The 17,736-nt window shown below is 53.4% G+C and overlaps 5 protein-coding genes across 5 annotated transcripts; 3 read left to right on the forward strand and 2 right to left on the reverse strand.

Moving 5' to 3' along the window:
• Positions 1-221: 221 nt before the first annotated feature.
• On the reverse strand, positions 222-3,542 carry BP01DRAFT_352649 (putative kinesin family protein (KlpA)). Its single transcript, XM_025573989.1, has 6 exons — positions 3,325-3,542; positions 3,124-3,268; positions 2,756-3,070; positions 2,249-2,380; positions 626-2,190; positions 222-567 (listed from the first exon to the last, which is right to left on the reverse strand). The coding sequence occupies exons 1-6, from the start codon at positions 3,340-3,342 to the stop codon at positions 391-393; spliced, it is 2,352 nt and encodes a 783-aa protein (XP_025435113.1). The 5' UTR covers positions 3,343-3,542; the 3' UTR covers positions 222-390.
• Positions 3,543-3,823: 281 nt separating this feature from the next.
• On the forward strand, positions 3,824-6,876 carry BP01DRAFT_352650 (coronin). Its single transcript, XM_025573990.1, has 9 exons — positions 3,824-4,212; positions 4,274-4,302; positions 4,362-4,421; positions 4,483-4,625; positions 4,680-4,728; positions 4,792-4,895; positions 4,971-5,432; positions 5,481-6,180; positions 6,236-6,876. Exons 1-9 carry the CDS (start codon positions 4,179-4,181, stop codon positions 6,470-6,472), a joined length of 1,818 nt encoding a protein of 605 aa, XP_025435114.1. The 5' UTR covers positions 3,824-4,178; the 3' UTR covers positions 6,473-6,876.
• A 39-nt stretch (positions 6,877-6,915) lies between these two features.
• On the reverse strand, positions 6,916-10,875 carry BP01DRAFT_388219 (uncharacterized protein). The gene is made up of 6 exons (XM_025577803.1): positions 10,615-10,875; positions 10,436-10,545; positions 10,015-10,376; positions 9,692-9,965; positions 8,491-9,637; positions 6,916-8,422 (listed from the first exon to the last, which is right to left on the reverse strand). Exons 1-6 carry the CDS (start codon positions 10,656-10,658, stop codon positions 7,261-7,263), a joined length of 3,099 nt encoding a protein of 1,032 aa, XP_025435115.1. The 5' UTR covers positions 10,659-10,875; the 3' UTR covers positions 6,916-7,260.
• Positions 10,876-12,819: 1,944 nt separating this feature from the next.
• nctA (negative cofactor 2 transcription regulator complex subunit BUR6) lies at positions 12,820-13,712 on the forward strand (the record flags this gene model as incomplete). The annotated part of the gene is made up of 2 exons (XM_025576621.1): positions 12,820-13,369; positions 13,453-13,712. The coding sequence occupies 2 exons, from the start codon at positions 12,820-12,822 to the stop codon at positions 13,710-13,712; spliced, it is 810 nt and encodes a 269-aa protein (XP_025435116.1).
• A 535-nt stretch (positions 13,713-14,247) lies between these two features.
• Positions 14,248-17,350, forward strand: BP01DRAFT_310481 (uncharacterized protein). The gene is made up of 5 exons (XM_025572418.1): positions 14,248-14,339; positions 14,413-14,520; positions 14,580-15,259; positions 15,315-15,536; positions 15,588-17,350. Exons 1-5 carry the CDS (start codon positions 14,331-14,333, stop codon positions 17,188-17,190), a joined length of 2,622 nt encoding a protein of 873 aa, XP_025435117.1. The 5' UTR covers positions 14,248-14,330; the 3' UTR covers positions 17,191-17,350.
• The last annotated feature ends 386 nt before the right edge of the window (positions 17,351-17,736 follow it).

The following is a 17,736-nucleotide window of genomic DNA, read 5'->3' on the forward strand; positions in this document are numbered from 1 at the left end:
AAGGGACAATTAGCGAGCTTTCCAAGCTATGGGCACCTACAAGGAAATTTCCCATGCTGCTCTCCGGTACCGGAAAGTTCTTGTTACTTACGCCATGTGCTTGTCGCGCGCCATGGACTAAGTATATATTCGGGATCAACGAGCATACGATTTAAATCCCATCATGATGGCACACCACGCACAATCACAATTGTACATTTCAATACATACAGAAAAGCAAGAGAGAACTGATGTTGCTCATTAAACTGTCACTTGACGGAGCATAAGACTCCAAGACGCCGCTGCCAAGGCCTGGATCATTAAGGCCAACATCCCACAGTTATCGCCAACATACAAAAGAAGGAACTCAAAAGGTATCATTCGACAATTCGCAAAAAGCCTCCACCGCATTCAGCATTCGCGGACTCGCGCCTGCCGCTTGGCCGTCCCAATATGCGTGTTATGTACTTTGGTGGCAAATTTGAGACTGGTCAAGGTCTCCGCGAGATGGGCTTGCAGCGGGCTGACCATGACAAACATCAGGGTCTTCGAGTTGCCGCCAAGGGAGAACTGGAGGAGGTAGGTCAACTGCTTGGTAGTTAGCTATAATGGTCGGATTTCAAGCGATGTTGCTAGGGAAGCGTACCTTGCTGTTGCGGTAGGGAATATGTCCGCCTTCCTTTCCTTGTCCCAGAGCGGCGATCACATCGCCCAAGCAGCTCAGACTGCGATTGATGTTCTGTGTCTCACGCAGGCGCTCGCCGGTTGCCCCACTGTGGCTGAGACGCTCACTACCCGCCAAGTCAACCAGGTTGAGGGTTCCCTCGCTGCGTTCACCTGTGATGTCGTTCTCGCCGATGAGTTTGAGAATGAAGACGGAGTGCGACCGAGAGGATCTTTCGTTGGCTTTGGTCGCTGCGACGGAACGGTTGGAGGCTGCTCTCTTGAGGATGGTTTCAACCATCTCGGGTGAGTCGAGGCGAACAGTAGTAACATCGGTGATGATCGTCTTTCCTCTCTGCATGTCATGTCGGATCTCGAGCTTCTTCTTGTCCAGGTCGTCGGGGTTGCCCAGCAAGTCGTTCAAATTCTCGTTGTACACCTCAACAAAGTTGCCCTCCATTGTGTACCGCCAGCCCTTCTCCTCCAAGCCAGTGGCTGTCTCATAGATCTGGTGCACTGCCCGGGGAATCATGCCGTCGAGAGATGACATAGTATAGGTCTTACCACTGCCGGTTTGGCCGTAGCAGAAGATACACACATTGTATCCGTCCAGAGCACTCTGCACCAGTTGGCTGATCTCATCGAAGACCTCGGCATTTTGCGTGCTCGGTCCGAATACACGATCAAAGGAGAAGTTGCTGTTCTTTCTCGAGATTGCTCCGAGACTGCTTTTTTCTTCCGGACCCAGCACAGCGATCTCTTTGCAATCTTCTGCCTCATCTGGAAACTGGATCTGTGCGACCTGTGTGACTGGATCCGAAGGCAGCGATGGACGGACTCGACAGAAGACTCGAATATTGCCTTTGAGCTCTTGCACCTGGTTGTGAAGCTTTCTTCTCAGAGTCTCCTCTTTGCGGAGCTTCTCCTTGGTGGCATTTGTTTCAGCCAGTGCGTCCATCATTTGCTGGTTCAGCCGCTCAAAAGCCTGAGATTGCTCCTCGCGACCGGACTCAAGAAATTCGATGCGGGCTTTCAAAGCACGTACGGAGGACTCCATTGTGACGGTGTTTGTGCTGGCTGCATCCAGGTTGTGCCTGAGATCCCTATTGGCCTTGCGCTCACGCTCGAGATCGGCCTTCAGGGCGTGGATATCATGTTGCAAGGTGACGATTTCTCGTTCCTTCTTGTCAAGCTCGGCATGCGATCGCTGCGTGTCAAGTGCAGATTGCGAAGTGACCTGACTTAACTCGCGCACGCGGGCAGCTCTTTCGCCCTCCAGCTCATTCTCGAAGCGTTTTCTGAGTTCCTGAATTTCCTGTTGATGTCGCGAGTGCATTGTTTCCATTTCTCTTCTGCCTTCCAGCCGTACTGTCTCCAACTCCATGCGTCGTCGGGCGTTGAAGTCTTCGATCATTATATCGTGGTCTCTTTGCGCGTCCTTGAGGGCCTTCTCGGATCCAGACAGTTGATTCTCCAATGAGCCTATTTGGATTCGCAGTGTGACATTCATTTCTGTAAGCTCTTTTGATGATGTCTCTAATTCCGTCACTGCAGGTGGCGTCAAGTCAGCACTGGACAGCAAGAGCGGCGCTTACTTTGCCCATACCTCTAGACTTGTAAAGATCGACCGCATCTTTCAATGTTGTGTTCGATTGTCCCTGTTGACTGACACGTTCTTCCATGCTTCGTACAAGGTCATACATTCGTTTTTCTCGGACGTCCAGGTCCCACTCGCCACCTATAGAATAGTTAAATGACTTGATCGATGATTCCTTGGTAAGAAATTGCGGCAAACGAGAGGGCTTTCTGGTAGAACGCACAAAGGACAAAACAGGGGCAAGACGGGCAGGTCTAACTGGGGTAGTAAAGAGGGATCGAGAAGGCAGGGCATGGTAACGCAATTGATTCATGGAAGCATGGTGTGCAAGAAGGCGCCTTGATGTCAAGGGTTCAATGGGACCAGTAACTTGAGCCAAGCGGTCCAATGGCGAACATGGTAGGTTGAGACGCTGGGTGAATGGCACGTCCCGGGAAGTCTCATCGCTGAGTGTCCTTGTGGCCTGGGGTGGTGTAGCAGGGGATGAAAAGCAGTCAAACTCGAGCCTACCCTTACGTTTTCCAAGTATGGTACCCTCCACTTCCTCTTTTTCACGAGAGCCCATTGCCGTGGCTGCGCGGGGAATCGCATTGGCCATTGGCCTCCGGGTGTTGCTGACGGTGTGTGAACGCGACATGCTCGTGTGCGGTCGCGCCATGGGCGCGGTTGTGGACGAGACGGTCGACTTTGTGCGTGAAACGGTAGAAGCAGATCGGCCTAAGGTATTAGCGCTGTATGTGTTCGCCCGACCATGTGTTTTGACTGTGCTGCTGGCAATACGGGATCTCGACGTTGTGCCCGACTGGGTTGTGCTTCGTGGACGACCTGTCTCTACTCCTGTTAGTCTCGCGGCAGCTCATGCCAGAGATCCTTCAGAAACGTACGCGACAGGCCCGAAGTCTTACTGGTCACGGCATCGGCAATAGTACCGGGCTGCACAAGCCTCGAGAGGGCATTTGTGGAAGCCGGATTCATCTCTTTCAAACCGGCTGTTGGGATGCGAGTTCGGGAAGATGTCTTCGACTGAAGCTGTGCTGTCGCGTCAGTGGAGGGTTCATGAAGGGCAAGCTTCCACTGGAGGTTACCATATGATCGTTTTCCATGGTGAGAGCAGGGAGCCACCAGGGCCTGGCCACTGACGAGGATTCTAAGGACGGAACTGACAGCAGGCGAGGACAAAACCCTGCGCAAGGCAAGGTCGCGGATTGGGAAGCGTGGGATGTGCCAGGCGAAAGAAAATCAGTCAGATTTAAGTGGAGACTGAGTGCGACATGCCAGGAGGGAAGGGCGGAGGAGGCGGAGGTGGTGATGGTGGTATAATTAAGGTGCAGACTGAGAGAGGAGTTGAACCCGGCAATAAACAGGCTTATCCAAGGCCAGCCGATGGTTTGCCAGTTGGTTTCTGCAGCGACGGGATGGGCGGTAAACAAAAGTCAGCTGACTCAGCCGGTGACTGGCGGGGGAGGAAGGAAACGCTAGGCCAGATCAAGACTAGCCCGGTAGTATTGTCCTGAGCTGATCGTCGTACTCGTATTTCAATTTTATTTACATCGCATCGCTGGGATGCTGTCTGTCTGTGGGATAGATAGGCATTAAGTAGTCAATCAATTGCTCTTATGATGGCTTGGGTCGTCTACCTCTCCCATTTTCAATAAACCCCCTCTCCATATTACTTCTCTTGGGTTCATTCACTGGCTCAGGACCCGTCAAATCTCACTATCTACTCCGTTCTGGCCCGCCCGCAGCGGGTTTCCACTTGTTCCCTTGTTTCTAGCCGCTGCTGTTCTTGCGTTGCTTGCAGACCGACCCAACATCCACTCCTCTCACTCTCCCTCCGCCATTGTCTCTTGTTTCCGTCATTGCCTTGCTTCCTTTTTCTTTTCTACTTCCTTCCCACCCCTTTCTTAATAATCTAATTGAGATTTGACACACCAGCATCATGTCTGGTCGTTTCGTGCGCTCGTCCAAGTACCGTGAGTTCCCCTTGGATCCCCCTCCTCCCCCTCCGATTGCCCGCAATCTGACAGGTAGCAGGACACGTCTTCGGACGGCCGACGAGAAAGGTGCGCGAACTACGCTTCTGATCCATCGCAAATCGGATAATCACTCATGATCTTAACAGGAGCAATGCTATGATAATCTCCGTGTTTCCAGAAATGCCTGGGATACCAACCTCGTCAAGGTCCGACCGCTCCCATCGCCCCTATGGCGCTCCCCACCGAATAATCTGACCATGCGACTAGGTTAACCCCAAGTACCTCTCCGTGAACTGGGAGGCCGGTGGCGGTGGTGCTTTTGCTGTCATTCCATTGGAGGAGCGGGGCAAGCTGCCGGAGCGCATGCCCCTGTTCCGTGGGCACACTGCTGTTGTTTTGGATACCGACTGGTGAGCATCGCGGACGTTCGCAGCCTCTGAGAAATAGTGACTGACGCTTGCTAGGAACCCCTTCAACGATGATCTCATTGCGTCCGGTTCCGACGACGGAAGGGTACAACAACATTATTGCCTCCGCGATTCCATCGATCGATCAAACTAACAGGTCGCGTGATAGGTTCTGCTCTGGCGTGTACCAGAAGGCTTCACCCTCTCCCCGGATGTTGACCCCGATGAGATCCAAGATGTAGCTCCTGTTGGGAAGCTTTCCGGCCACCCCAAGTATGTTTCCGACCGGAACACCCTCAATGCGCCCTACCATCTCGTGCCGGACTGGACTCACTAACCTCACTGTAGGAAGGTCGGACACGTTCTGTTCAACCCGGCGGCCGAGAACATCCTGGCTACGGCTTCAGGCGATTACACTGTGAAGATCTGGGATATCGAGGCTGGTGCGCCTAAGTTGACCCTGAACCTGGGCGATATTGTGCAATCGCAGTCCTGGAGCGCGAATGGTTCTCTCCTGGTTACGACTTCCCGAGACAAGAAGCTGCGCATCTGGGATGTACGTCAGGAGCGTCCTGCGCACGAGACGCAAGGACACTCGGGAGCCAAGAACAGTCGCTCTGTCTGGCTGGGTGAGCGCGACCGGATCGCGACCACCGGTTTCTCAAAGATGAGTGACCGCCAGCTGGCGCTGTGGGATATTCGCGCTCCTCGCGAGCCTATCAACGGGTTCAAGACTCTTGATTCCATTTCCGGTGTCTGCATGCCCTTCTGGGATGAGGGCACTCAGTGTCTGTACCTGGCTGGTAGAGGGTAAGTGATGGTTTGTGATTGATTCAGAGCTTATCTAACTTGGTGTAGTGATGGTAACATCCGTTACTTCGAGCTGGAGAACGACAAGTTCGAATACCTTGCTGAGTACAAGTCTGCCGATCCCCAGCGCGGCATTGCTTTCATGCCCAAGCGCGGTGTGAACACCCACGAGAATGAAGTCACCCGTGCCTTCAAGACTGTCAACGACACCTACATCGAGCCTGTCTCTTTCATCGTCCCCCGCCGTGCCGAAACTTTCCAGGACGACATCTATCCCCCCACCATTGGGGTGAAGCCTGCCATGGGCCCCGACGAGTGGTTTGGCGGCAAGGAGGCCATTCCGCCCAAGATTTCCATGGCCAACCTCTACGAGGGCGAGGGACTGAAAGAAGTGACTGGCGTGCAAGACAAGCCCACCTCATCTCTGGACAGTCCGACTCCCGCTGCTCCCAAGGCTGAAGAGCCCGCCCCTGTAAAGAAGGCGGCGGAACCTGCCCCGGAGCCCACCCCTGTAGCCAGACCCAATGCCTCGATGAAGGACCAGGGTGCTTCCATGGCTGCCATGGTCAACAAGTTCGCCGACGAGGAGGAGGAAGAGGCCGAGCCCGAGGAGCCGTCCGCGTTCGACGAGGCCCCCAAATCCGTCGAGCGTGCCGCGCGCACCCCCGAAGCTGCCTCTCCCACAATCAAGGCCAGTCCATGGCACCAGAAGGAAGAGGAGGCTAAGACGCAACCCACTTCCTCCAAGGTACGAAACACGACTTCTCACTCACTGACCGCCTAACTAACAGATAATTCATCAGGCCTCCCCTGCCCCCGAAAACCCCCGCACTGCCACCCCTCCCGTCGCAGCAGCAGCGACCGCCTCTCCCACGCCCAACATCTCCACTAGCGCCGCCAACGCCGCCGATGCCGTGCAGCGCGAAATCGGCGCCATCAAGGAACTCATCGCCGAGCAAACTAAGACCATCGCCTCCCAGGCTCAACAGATGCAGAGCCTGACCGCGGAGATCGAGTCTCTCAAGGCTAAGCTGGGCTAAGCCTTATCCTTCCTCCTCCAGCGCCCCTTTTACCTCTACCTCTTCATAATCCATCCGCCCGCCTACAGACTCTGATAGTAACCCTCTCAGTATGATGACTTTCTTTTTACTTCCTCAAACAAACCTCGTTCCTGGCCGCCCTGGCCAACCGGACTCTGATGTACTGTATCGTGTCTCCTGCAATGTAACTACTCCTTTTTTGGTGTGTGTGTGTGTGTTCCTTGGGTTTCGACTCAATTCCGATATAAAGACATTCATGACTGAACAGACTCATCTCCCCCTACTTGAATAGAATAGTGCATTGTTGTTGTCAACCGATAAATTAGCGAGAGCACGGTCCGTTGATCGTCTGGGTGCATGTTCGTCTGCATGGTTCCTATGGAACTTACTACCCATGTGAAATGCAAACTACGTGGAATGGTGACTCTCATCAATCATAGATGGTTTTATTGTTGATACTATCTCATCTTTTGCGACCTCCTGCTACCTATTTCCTTCCTCCATCAAGCGTACAAATCATGAATGCGAGATTATCTTCATTGTAGACAAATGATGCCTTCATAGGTTACAGCACATGCATCCTAGAAGACATGTTTGACGAAAGGGACCCGGTATGATAGGGCATTGATGGTAAATGAGGCGAGAATATGGTCAAGCTCCGATGGATGTGCTTTATATGCTCTTCATCGTATCACGAGAAGCAGATAGGTGAGAGGGGAAATAGATGGTGACGATCCGGATGGGAAGGGTTAAAAGAAAAGAGAGAGAAGGGAGAGAAAGTAAATGCACTACCAGCGGCCGGCTTCCCTCTCCTTTTCGACACGAGCGGCACGAGCATCATCCGTCTCGTCATCCTCGTACTTGTAACTGAGACGGCGGCCACCACTCAGCCCGCGTCCGTCCCGCTTACGCGCCGATTTGCCGCCATCGCGGTCTGCGTGCATGGCCTCGCGACGCTGTTGCTCTTTCAGCATACGCTCGCGGTTGCGGGCTTCACGCTCCAGAGTGTGGGGGTCTTTCTCAGACTCGCCAGCAGCTTTTGCAGCAGCCGAAGCGGTGGTGGCCTTCTCGCGCAGGCGCTCCCCCCCACCGTCTTCATCGCGGCCCCCGCGTTTGTCTCGGCGAGAAGAGTGATGGTGGCGCGAGGAGTACTCACTACCAGCAGGAGACCCGGAGCGGTCACGGCGAGAACGTTTCCTGTCCCTGTCCCGGTCGCGATCCCTGTCCCTGTCCCGGTGACGGTCACGGCTGCGGTCGCGGTCGCGCTCTCGATCTCTGTCGCGTTCACGGTAGCGATCTCGATCACGGTCACGAGCACGGTCGCGCTCTCTATCCCACTCACGGTCTCGGTCACGGCGCTTGGAGTCCCGATCGCGGTCGCGGTCGCGGTCCCTGTCCCTGTCCCGATCTCGATCTCGATCGTCATCGTAGCGGCTGGAGCGGTCTTTGCCGGCCCGGTGACTGTCGCCACTGGCAGGTTTGTCGCGGGCAACATTCTCCTCAGGTATCGACGATAGGCGATCCGTGGCGGTCGCATCGTCGCCGTTGCGGTTGGGGCTCCGGCTCCAGCTACGGTGGCGGCGCGAGCGATGCGATCGGCGACCACTTCGCCTGTCCCGGTCCCTGTCGCGACGATGAGCAGTAGTAGACCGGCGGGAATCGCGCGAGGGCGACCGGGTGCGATGACCCTCATCCGCGCCGGAGAGCTCGTCGTACTTGTCGTCCCGACGAGGTCGTCTGGGCCGCTCGCGGCGGCGCTCGGAATCGTCTCCTGTCATGTCCACACTAGTCGAGCGTTGCCGATACGAGCGACGGCTGTCGATCTGGGAAGAAGAAGGCTGAGGGGATCGAGACCGGCTCTTTGTTCGGGAAGTTGACGTCGGACGTGGGGATTTCGAGCGGGAGGTCGATCGTGGTCGCTGATCGTCCTGTGCTGGCGTAGCGCTTGCGCTAGAAGGGAGGGTCAGAGAGTTAGTTTCAATTGTGGCCAGTCTGATACAAAAAAATCTCCGTCTCACCTTTGAGGGGTCCCGCCAAAGGGTTGCGCAGAGGAGGCGCCGGATCGGCCAGGAAGTTGATTTTGTTGTTGTTGTTGTTGTTGTTGTTGTTGTTGTTGCTGGAAATGACGCTGTCGGAGGACGCTGGTGTTGGGCAGACCTTCTCGCATGGCTCGAGGCGCGGCGGGCGCTCCTTCCACACCTTGCCCGCGAGGCTCGGGGTACATCATCGTATTGGGAGCTGCTGTCCCCATAAAGGGAGCTCCATTGAATCCGCCATTTCCTCTCCCACTTCCACCGACAAACGGACTGCCGCGCATGTTGAACCCTCCCCCTCTTCCAAATCCAGCACCCATCGGGCCTGGCATGCCCATGGGGAAGTTGGACATGGCCTGCATGGAATTGACCTGGTCTAGACTATCGATAGTGGGGATGCCCTGCAGCTGGGTTTCTTCCTGTGCGGAATCCTCCTGTGCTGCCGTTGCAGTAGTGGCAGGATCAAGATCAGTGGGATCCAATCCACTATTTTCACCATTCTCATCTGCTGCCGTGACATCCTGGGGCGCAGTATCGTCTGGTGCGCCGTCCACATCGCCGCCGGGTCCAGTATCATGGTTGGCCTCCTGAGCGTCCCCGTGATCAAACTCCCCAGATACCTCAGCAGTCTCATCCTGCGAATGAGCCGCCATGTCGAGATTCATATTAGAAGCATTATGGTTAGGGAACGCTGAATAGTTAGCATTAGGGGGGTAGGTGGTCTGCATATGTCCTCCAGCAAGACCTCCGCGGCCACGACCACTAGGAAAGAATCCACGACCGCGACCCCGAAAATTGCCTCTGCCATACCCGGGGCCGTACGACCCGTTCTGATATTCTTGGCTAGGGAATTGTTGCTGCTGCATTTGAGCAAGGTTGGGTTGAGACATATTATATCCACCGAAGCCAGAGGGGCCCCCGTATTGCGGACCCATACCATTTGCAAAAGCATTTGGATTGAATTTATCTTGGCCTCCATTCCACATATTGTTCTGTGAGCCGTCCCATCCCCCATATACCCCCTGACCCGCGTCGAAACTCATTCCCATGTTCATGCCATTCATGTTCATCCCGTAGCCTCCAAACATACCCTGATTCGCGGCCATCGGGTCCATCGCCATCCCAGGCATTCCTATGGAGCTTGTCAGTAAAGAAAAAGACAGTGGGAAACCGAGTGGAGACTGACCCATGGGGAAATTGAACATCCCATTATTCATGAATTGGCTCATTGGGTTGAAATTCCCGACGTTCCAGCCCATGTTGGGGAACATTCCGGAGGCCGCGTTGAAGCCCATGCCGTTGGGAAGCATCGAGTCTGACTCGCCGGCCTCCGGGGCTTCTTCGTCGTTGACCTGTCCAGACTGGTCTTCATCGGTGGGACCAACGTCATCCGCTCCGTCCTGGGCGGTCTCATCTGACTGATCCGGTAGAGGGACCGAAGAATGTTCGTCATTTTCGCCCTGCAAGGCTTGTTAGCGAGGCAACAAAGGACAAATCTTGCCAGCCTACCTGCGCAGCAACAGCTTCAGGAGGTTCGCTGCTAGCAACATAGCCCGCGTTCGATTTTGAGACGTTCAGTGCAATAGGTAGCGCTTGTGTGTCTTGATCGGCGGAAGGGGTCACAGAAGTCGGTACGTCCTGTTCGGATTGATCCTGCGCACTACTAGTTGCATTGGGGGTTTCCTGTTGAACAGGGGTCGCATCCACGGGTGTTGCCGGCGTGGCAGACTGCCGTTCTTTCTCGCGTTTCTTCTCCTCGGTGCGGAGAAAAGCCTTTAGAGTAGTTCGCAAGGCTTTGTTCGGTTTGCATAGATCAGAGGAGAGAGGAGTGTGCGCGCAGACGGGGCATGTTTCGGGAAGAGACGCCTGGCCTGGACGGTGGATTAGACGGGGTGATCGACAGTTGGTCAGAATGGCATGGATCGCGTACAGTTCTCACAGATTGCCTGATCGCAGCAAGGCAGACGAAAGGCGTTCACAGCGAGTTTGTTGCAGATGGCGCATCGCAGCTTGAACGGAATCTCATCCTGCGTCAATGAGCTATTCAGCACGGCAGGAGATTATCAGTCATCACAGATACAACATTCAGGTAGAGGCGATCTATATTACCTGGCGATATCCATCAAGCCCGAAGGCTGCTCAGCGACAGCCATCGCAAAGGTCACGAGCTTTTCTGAAGAGGTGGAAAGCGAAGAGAGCAATCGAGATTGGCGAGAAGCGTCCAGGCGATTGAAGTTAGAAGAAGTAAGCCAGAATGGCAGAGATCAGCCACATGCTCAGTGCGCCATCAACGGGAGATAAGGGCCATGCCTGCTGGCGGGTCACCACAAATTGAAGGCAAACTTAAGGCTCGGTTTAGCTGGTGGTGAATAGCATCGCGATGGGTTCATTTGGCTGGTCCAAATTTGGAGACCCGGAGAGCGGGCCGGAGCGGAAGAATATCTTCCCCGGAAGAAGGTCCCGCACCCCTCCGTCAACACCTGCAGAGGAATGAACTATACTACGGACTAGGTATTCTTACTCTGTGTCTCAAACATAGCAATGCTTGGAAAACCTAAACTCATTCCTGTCATAACCTAGTGCAATCTCAGAACGTGGTGTCCTTGTCGATCTTATGCGACCAGATCCAACAACCTACTAAGACATGTCAAGTTAGGGACACAAGGACTACATCGCCCGGCGATTCCGGCTTGAACACGCTTAGTTACCGGTATCCCCATAGTACATACGTACAGCAAGAGATAGTATGAGCAATCTTCCTTCTCGTCATCCTCACCATTACTAGCATTTATTGCAGGCAAGTAAGCACTAGTCTATGCACGGCTAAGCCTGTCACTCCCCGCCAACCTCATCTACTGATGAAGAAGAAATCGCAAGGTGTTCAAAGCCGCATGCTTCCTCTATTAACACGCCAAACACTTGAGGGAAACCAACAGATAGGCAACAGGGGCAACAACACCACACTAGACACTTGGTCAGATTAGATCAAGTTTATTTTTAAACCGTCAATGACCGAGGAGGAACCCCCAACAACGGCGATACCCACCGAGGGTTTCTGCCTTATTGCTGGGAAATTCTCTCGCTTCCTGAGTCTCTAGAGCTCTTTTTATCATCATCCAAGTGCCGTGGATAGTGATGGTGATTCCTGCTGTCAAAGACAAACGGAAAGGTGGATGCGGGGGGGATGATCACGAAAGGAAATAGATAAACAGAGCCCAAGTTGAGCAATCCGCTGCCCTCTTCCATTCAGAGAGCATGAAACAGGTGAGTCGAGGGCAATCAGGAGATAGCCAGACCAGCATGCATCGGAAGCAGGGATAGAACTGCATCATCGATCGCTGACTCGACGGAAAGAATCACGCGCGGTGTAAAAGATAAATGCAACCCGAGATCCAATCAGTGGGTGAACCAGAGACCATAACTCTACGGGTGGGGTGGCAAAGAGGGAAGTGCAGTCATCGTCATTCAGGTGTAAATGAAAATGAAAGAGAGGAGGGAGTGAAGAGAGTCTTCCAGCTGATCAGTTGAACCCGGCTGAAGGAGAAGTAAGCCTTGAGAGTAAGGTTTTTATTCAGTAGAGAGTCCCTGTATGTGATTCGGGGTAGGAGAAAATAAAAACAAAATAAAAAAGAGAAAAAGAAAGAAAAGGATCCAATAATGAAAATAGGCAAAAGCAGGCTTGGCGTGCAAGTGTAACAGAGGCGCAGGGTTAAAAAGGGCGGCTGCTGCTCCCCGGAAAGAAAGAAGAGAAAAACTGCTGTTGTGGCCACGCACTTTGCTTTCCAAGTTGTTGCTTGCAGTGAGTGTGCTGTAATGCTATTACCTTAAAGTACCGTATTGTCCTCCGCCAAAAACAATCAAAACAAGGACCCAAAAGCTCGGACCATCCGCTGCGCGCAGTCTACAATACAAATTACAAAAACATCCCCTCCCAATCCTCTTCATTGTTCGCCTATTATAGAGTGATTATGACCATCATCATCGTCTTCTTCTCCTCCTTCTCCTCGACTGCGGGCTATATGATATGAATCAATATTATTTCTCAAAGGTTTCATGTCTAGTTATCTAAACCCAGACTGAACCACAACGGACTGTTCTCTATTTCCAACTATCCACTTCTCTTCAAACCCCCAAAAAACACAGTTTCACAGCGTTTACTACTGGCGGTAAAGGTAAGTTAAAGAGAAAGAGTTCCCCATATTTATTCATACTAGTCTGTTTTCATTTCTTGCTTTTAAGCGCGCACGCGCATTTTGTCATTGTTTGATAAAAAATAACATAATAATAAAAAACCCCATTAAATCCCCACAGGCGATGACCGAAAAAGACAATTCCACCTACCGACCACGATCCCCTGATTTTTCCACCTTCCAGTCCCCCATCTCCCCTTCCGTCAACCACCCCGTCTACCCGTTTGGGAATCCGCTCGCCCATCGCGCTTCTTACGACGCCTCACCTTTCTTCACCCCGCAGTATCAACAACAATTTCCGTCCGCTCCCCCGGGCCCGCTAAACAGGGTTCCCCAGCAACAGTTCAATATCTATCCCTTTGCGGACGCGACACATCTACATCCTGACATGGCTCGTCGTTCGACGCGTATCGCTCAGGCCGCTGAGGCCGCTGAGGCCGCGCCACCAGCTCCAAGCAGATACATCGACCCTGTTGTCTCAAAAGAAGAGGAGCCTGCGCGGCTTCCATCTCCGTCTCCTCCCCCTCCTCCTCCGGCGGCCGTTGCTGCTGCTCCGGCTCCCATCGCTGTCCCGGTCGAGGTGAAGACCAAATTCCCCGTCGCGCGCATAAAGCGTATCATGCAGGCGGATGAGGATGTCGGCAAGGTTGCGCAGGTCACGCCAATTGCTGTCTGTACGTATAGAATCGTCAATCGCTTTCCCGGTCTGTGTTCGCATGTCTTGGATGAGAACTGACCTATGATCGTCTCCCCACAGCCAAAGCACTCGAACTATTCATGATTTCCCTCGTCACCAAAGCCGCTAAGGAAGCCAAGGATCGCAATTCCAAGCGCGTCACCGCTTCGCATCTGAAACAAGCGGTAGCCAAGGATGAAGTACTTGACTTTCTCGCAGATATCATCGCCAAGGTGCCTGACCAACCTGCGAGCCGGAAACACGACGACGACGGCAGTGATCAGAACGAGCAGCCGAAACGCAAGCGAGGGGGTCGTCGACCGAAGGACGATAGTGATTGATTTACTTTTGGGTCCTGGGTGGTTAGGCGCATTATCTCTATATTCAATGGTTCCTTTTTTTTTTTTGTTGTTATCTTCAGGGACAATTGGCTGGGCTATTCTCTAGATCGGAATGGAGAACAGGCGCATACTATACTCTCTAGGCGTTGCGGTAATGGGGCATGGACGGGGTCGCATCTCGCGATGTGAACAGGCACTTTTTCTTGCGTGTATGTGTTTCTTGGTTTCCTTGGAAAGGGAACCGTGTACTTGTAAAGTGGTCGGGTTGGCCGGAGTGGAGTGGAAATGGCATTCGCGATGCGACGAAATACGACTTTTGATAAGATTAATAGTTTCCTGGGAACCTTCGGCGTCGGAAACGGAACTAAGCCTGATCGGGCGGCACCGGGGTCCGCAGCACATCATTCTGTTTTCGGCTTAGTGTGCTTCAATTGGGGCCTGAGGTTACTGCATTGGTTCCAGCCCCAGGCACTCAACTCTGTTCCTCGTACTCCCGTATTGTTGCTGCTTTCCTTCCTGCACATCATCTTCATCCCACTTCCCTTCCTCTCTTCCCCTCACCTTCTCGCCCTTATTGATCATGTTTGAGACATAGTACCATGCTGGTCCTGCAGAATCATGGACTTTGTATGTTTGACCCCTCTCTCGTATCTCAGTTTGACGTTCTTTCCGTCCAAACAAATACACTAACGCAGCGCAGTGGTCTCGTATTATCGGGGGCTCCCGCTCACTCTCTACCAAGAGCTTTCGGGCCACCACTCCTACGGAGCGATTGACCTCGTTTAAGCGGACGTGCAACACTCTGCAGGTATGTCATTCTCCTAGTCGCTCGAGCTGGTAGTTCCCTGCTGATTTCTACCCCCCCAGCAAATATGGCGCTCCAGCAATTCCCCCAACGGCGAACAGTCGGCGACAGCCACCGCGCGCAACTGCATTGATCGACTGATTTCCGTCCTGAGCGACGAATCCCGCGGCCCGGCCCCTCATCCATGCCTTGCATACGCTTCCTCTTCGCAGATTTTCGTTACTGTCACCAAACTCGCCCTATCCTCCTACGACGATGGCATGCTCCGCTCCGCGACCGTGTTCTTCAACACGCTAATCGATTCCGAGGTTGACGGTGTGGTCGACAACCGCCTCTTTGCTCGGGCGTTGGTGGATCTTGTACGCCGTGCGGACAAGCACTCGGAAGATGTGGAAGGAAGACTCGTCGAGCTGCTGTTCGGCGTGGCCAACAACATCCGTCTGCAGCCCAATATCCTTCCGGCGTGGTTCGCTCCCCGGTCCGATGAGCAGGAACGGGAACAGCAGGGCACCAATGGGGCGGAATTTGCAGGCGCCATGAGGAAAGATGATTTTCCGCTTTTTTACCTGCTGGTGGAATATGTGCACCATGCCGGTCGGGCGGGCGACTTCGCTCGTACCGGTCTGCTGTATCTGATCGAGACTGCTTCGAGGTCCAAGCGTCTCGAGCGGTGGCTAATTGAGAGCGATCTCGCGACATTGATGGCAACGGGGTTGGGTGCGCTATACAGTCAACTGGGAAGGTGCGTAGTCATGGATCGTTGTGTCAGCTTTGCTGAGTCTAACATGCCTGTCCAGCTTAACATTTCCCGAGAACACGGACGAGAACATTCCCCATATTGTCGCCCTCTCGGACCATGCCAACCAAGAAACTGCTCTTCCTCCCCTGCTCGGACCATCTATGGACTCTTTTATGTCGTATCTGCTGTTTTGGCAGGACACCATCGACCACTGCAAATCCGCGGAAGTGAATGGGACATTGTTGGATCATTTCCAGGTATTATTCTTGGAACAGTTACTGTAAATTGTTGTTCATCCAAGACGATATCATGTAATGCTAACTTCGCGCAGATACCCATCGTTACTCGAATCGTCCGATGTTGAGGGAGGTTCGACGGCCGCGGTTATGACCTATCTCTATCGGATTCTGGAGTCGGTCAATCAGGAAGACCTGGTTCATCGGATTCTCCATTTTCTTCTTGCCTCGCCCTCAGATTCGGAACCCGTCACAATTGACATGTCTGTTAGTCGGCGAAAGTCCCTTGATGTACTGGCTGCTTTCTCTGAAGAAGCTGCAAGGCCTTCGCCATCGTTGTTCAATCTGCGAGACCTGACTTTGCTCGGATTGCAGTCGGCTAATCGTCAGACCACTCTGGCGACACTGCGACTCATGACTGTCGTGCTACAAAGACATCACTCTTTTGCACGGTCCTTGATTCGAACTGTCCCGGGTCAAATCGCCAAGCAACGTACCGTCGGCGCTCTGGACGTCGAGTTACAGCAGCTGCTCGGTATGGCCACATCGATTGTCGATGACCCAACACTGAACGACTCTTACGACAACTACCTTAAGGATGGGCTAGCAATCCTCGAATCCCGTCTTTGTATGGCCCTCTCGGAAGATAATCCTGAAGACCACCTTCCTCTTGAACTCCGACAAGATGACCCTATCGTACACGAGCTACTCCACCGGCTTCAGAATTTTTTCACCAACAGTGTAGTGGTGAATCTGGCCCTGACAGAGGTATTGGGAAGTATTGTTGCATCACATCTGATTTCCCTCGACGGATGGCTGCTGGTAGATCCGGCGAAATATGTGTACCCTCCGACAGAAGAAACAGAAACTCCCAGTCTTCTCGATCAAATCAAACATGCTTACGAAGAACCGACGTGGGATCAAGCCGATGCGCCGGCTCTCAAATCGACACTACAGAAACTCGTGCAAAAGATCCAGACCTGGCGCAAGGAAATTCCCGACTTCGACATCCTTATCGCCGCGCGTCGCGACCTATTACATCAGGACGACGAGCCGGCCCCAACTCCCAACCGTTCATACAGGGGTTCCCAACCGCCCACCCGGTCTTCCTCACAGCGCCCAACCCCACGTGCGGAGTCCGAGTACGGCTCACCAACGCCCCGAGGCAGGCCCTCCAGTCGACCCTTCGAGCGAGCCGTAGCCACGCCCTCCCCAGCCCGCAACAGTTCTCGGGACCTTTTCACGCAAGACCTTCCCTTCCGGCCCCTGCGAGAAACCTCCACCGCACGGAAAAATGCGGCGGAAGAACTCCGGCGACGGCTTGAGCAGCCATTTGCAGTAAACTCTTCGAGTGACGCTACCAATGCGACCGAACAGAGAGCAGATGATATTGGAAGTGACGCCACTCAGCCTGCGGACCCAACCCAAGGAGGAGTCGATGGTCCGCCGGAAGAACGCACGGACACAGCGGTTCCTAACGAAGAGGAGGATCAGCCGGTTGCGACTCTGGGCCATGTCCTCACCAACGTGGTCTTGTTGTACGAGTTCCTTCTTGAAGTATCCGCCGTCGTCCAGGCACGGGGGACGCTGTTTGAAGAGGCGGGTTACCCTGGTCTGGGCATTGCTTCGTCGGCTGCGCCTCTAGAGATGGAGTATTTTGGGATGAATAAGCCGGGGGAAGTGGAAATGTCTTCATGAATCTAGGCAGGTCCTCGATCTATGCACATCTTTCCCATTTTAGTCGGTATGAAGGGGTTTATGTATATCTATCTATGGAACGCCGCATTGTAATACCTCGCATAGCGAGCCGTGCTGTATCTTCCATGCATGTCTTTTTATTATCTTATGATGATTAGAGTGGTATATTGAGAGAGGGAAATTTGCATAGATATACATTGAAGTTACTAATGCCTACTCGTTACTTTTTAACATTGCCATAAAGTCGTCCAGGTGCAGCATGATCGAGCCTTTGCCGGCAGGCGGAGCGACCAGAGAGACATTATGTCCTCAGTTTGACTCTGACCCATTTCCTTCTAGCCAACCCTGGGATTGGTCACCCTGCATCCAGGTTTCTTTGATGTCCATCTCCACCTCCTCCAGGCGCAGTCGTCCCCCACCGAACGTGCTCACCCTGCTTTAGTTGTCAAGCATAAAGCATAACCAGCTGACCCTCCAGCTTTACCCCTCATGAAACAGTTCTCGTCCGTATACTATCTAAACCATAGTAAATTCCCAATAGAAATT

The sequence above is a fragment of the Aspergillus saccharolyticus genome (assembly GCF_003184585.1).
Source record: "Aspergillus saccharolyticus JOP 1030-1 unplaced genomic scaffold BP01scaffold_2, whole genome shotgun sequence".
Classification (NCBI taxonomy): Eukaryota; Fungi; Ascomycota; class Eurotiomycetes; order Eurotiales; family Aspergillaceae; genus Aspergillus; species Aspergillus saccharolyticus.

Bases quoted from the DNA above. Each gene is read 5' to 3' on its own strand.
- BP01DRAFT_352649 (XM_025573989.1), bottom strand. The intron at 3,071-3,123 runs GTACGTTTCTGA...TAACAGGAGTAG, and splicing joins TAAGACTTCGGGCCTGTCGC to AGACAGGTCGTCCACGAAGC. The intron at 2,381-2,755 runs GTAAGGGTAGGC...ACTATTCTATAG, and splicing joins GGGTACCATACTTGGAAAAC to GTGGCGAGTGGGACCTGGAC.
- BP01DRAFT_352650 (XM_025573990.1), top strand. From the start codon at position 4,179: ATGTCTGGTCGTTTCGTGCGCTCGTCCAAGTACC. The intron at 4,213-4,273 runs GTGAGTTCCCCT...GACAGGTAGCAG, and splicing joins CGTGCGCTCGTCCAAGTACC to GACACGTCTTCGGACGGCCG. The intron at 4,626-4,679 runs GTGAGCATCGCG...GACGCTTGCTAG, and splicing joins GTTGTTTTGGATACCGACTG to GAACCCCTTCAACGATGATC.
- BP01DRAFT_388219 (XM_025577803.1), bottom strand. From the start codon at position 10,658: ATGGCTGTCGCTGAGCAGCCTTCGGGCTTGATGGATATCGCCAG. The intron at 10,377-10,435 runs GTACGCGATCCA...TCCACCGTCCAG, and splicing joins TCAGGCAATCTGTGAGAACT to GCCAGGCGTCTCTTCCCGAA. The intron at 9,638-9,691 runs GTCAGTCTCCAC...CAAGCTCCATAG, and splicing joins GATGTTCAATTTCCCCATGG to GAATGCCTGGGATGGCGATG.
- BP01DRAFT_310481 (XM_025572418.1), top strand. The intron at 14,521-14,579 runs GTATGTCATTCT...CTACCCCCCCAG, and splicing joins GGACGTGCAACACTCTGCAG to CAAATATGGCGCTCCAGCAA. The intron at 15,260-15,314 runs GTGCGTAGTCAT...ATGCCTGTCCAG, and splicing joins CTATACAGTCAACTGGGAAG to CTTAACATTTCCCGAGAACA.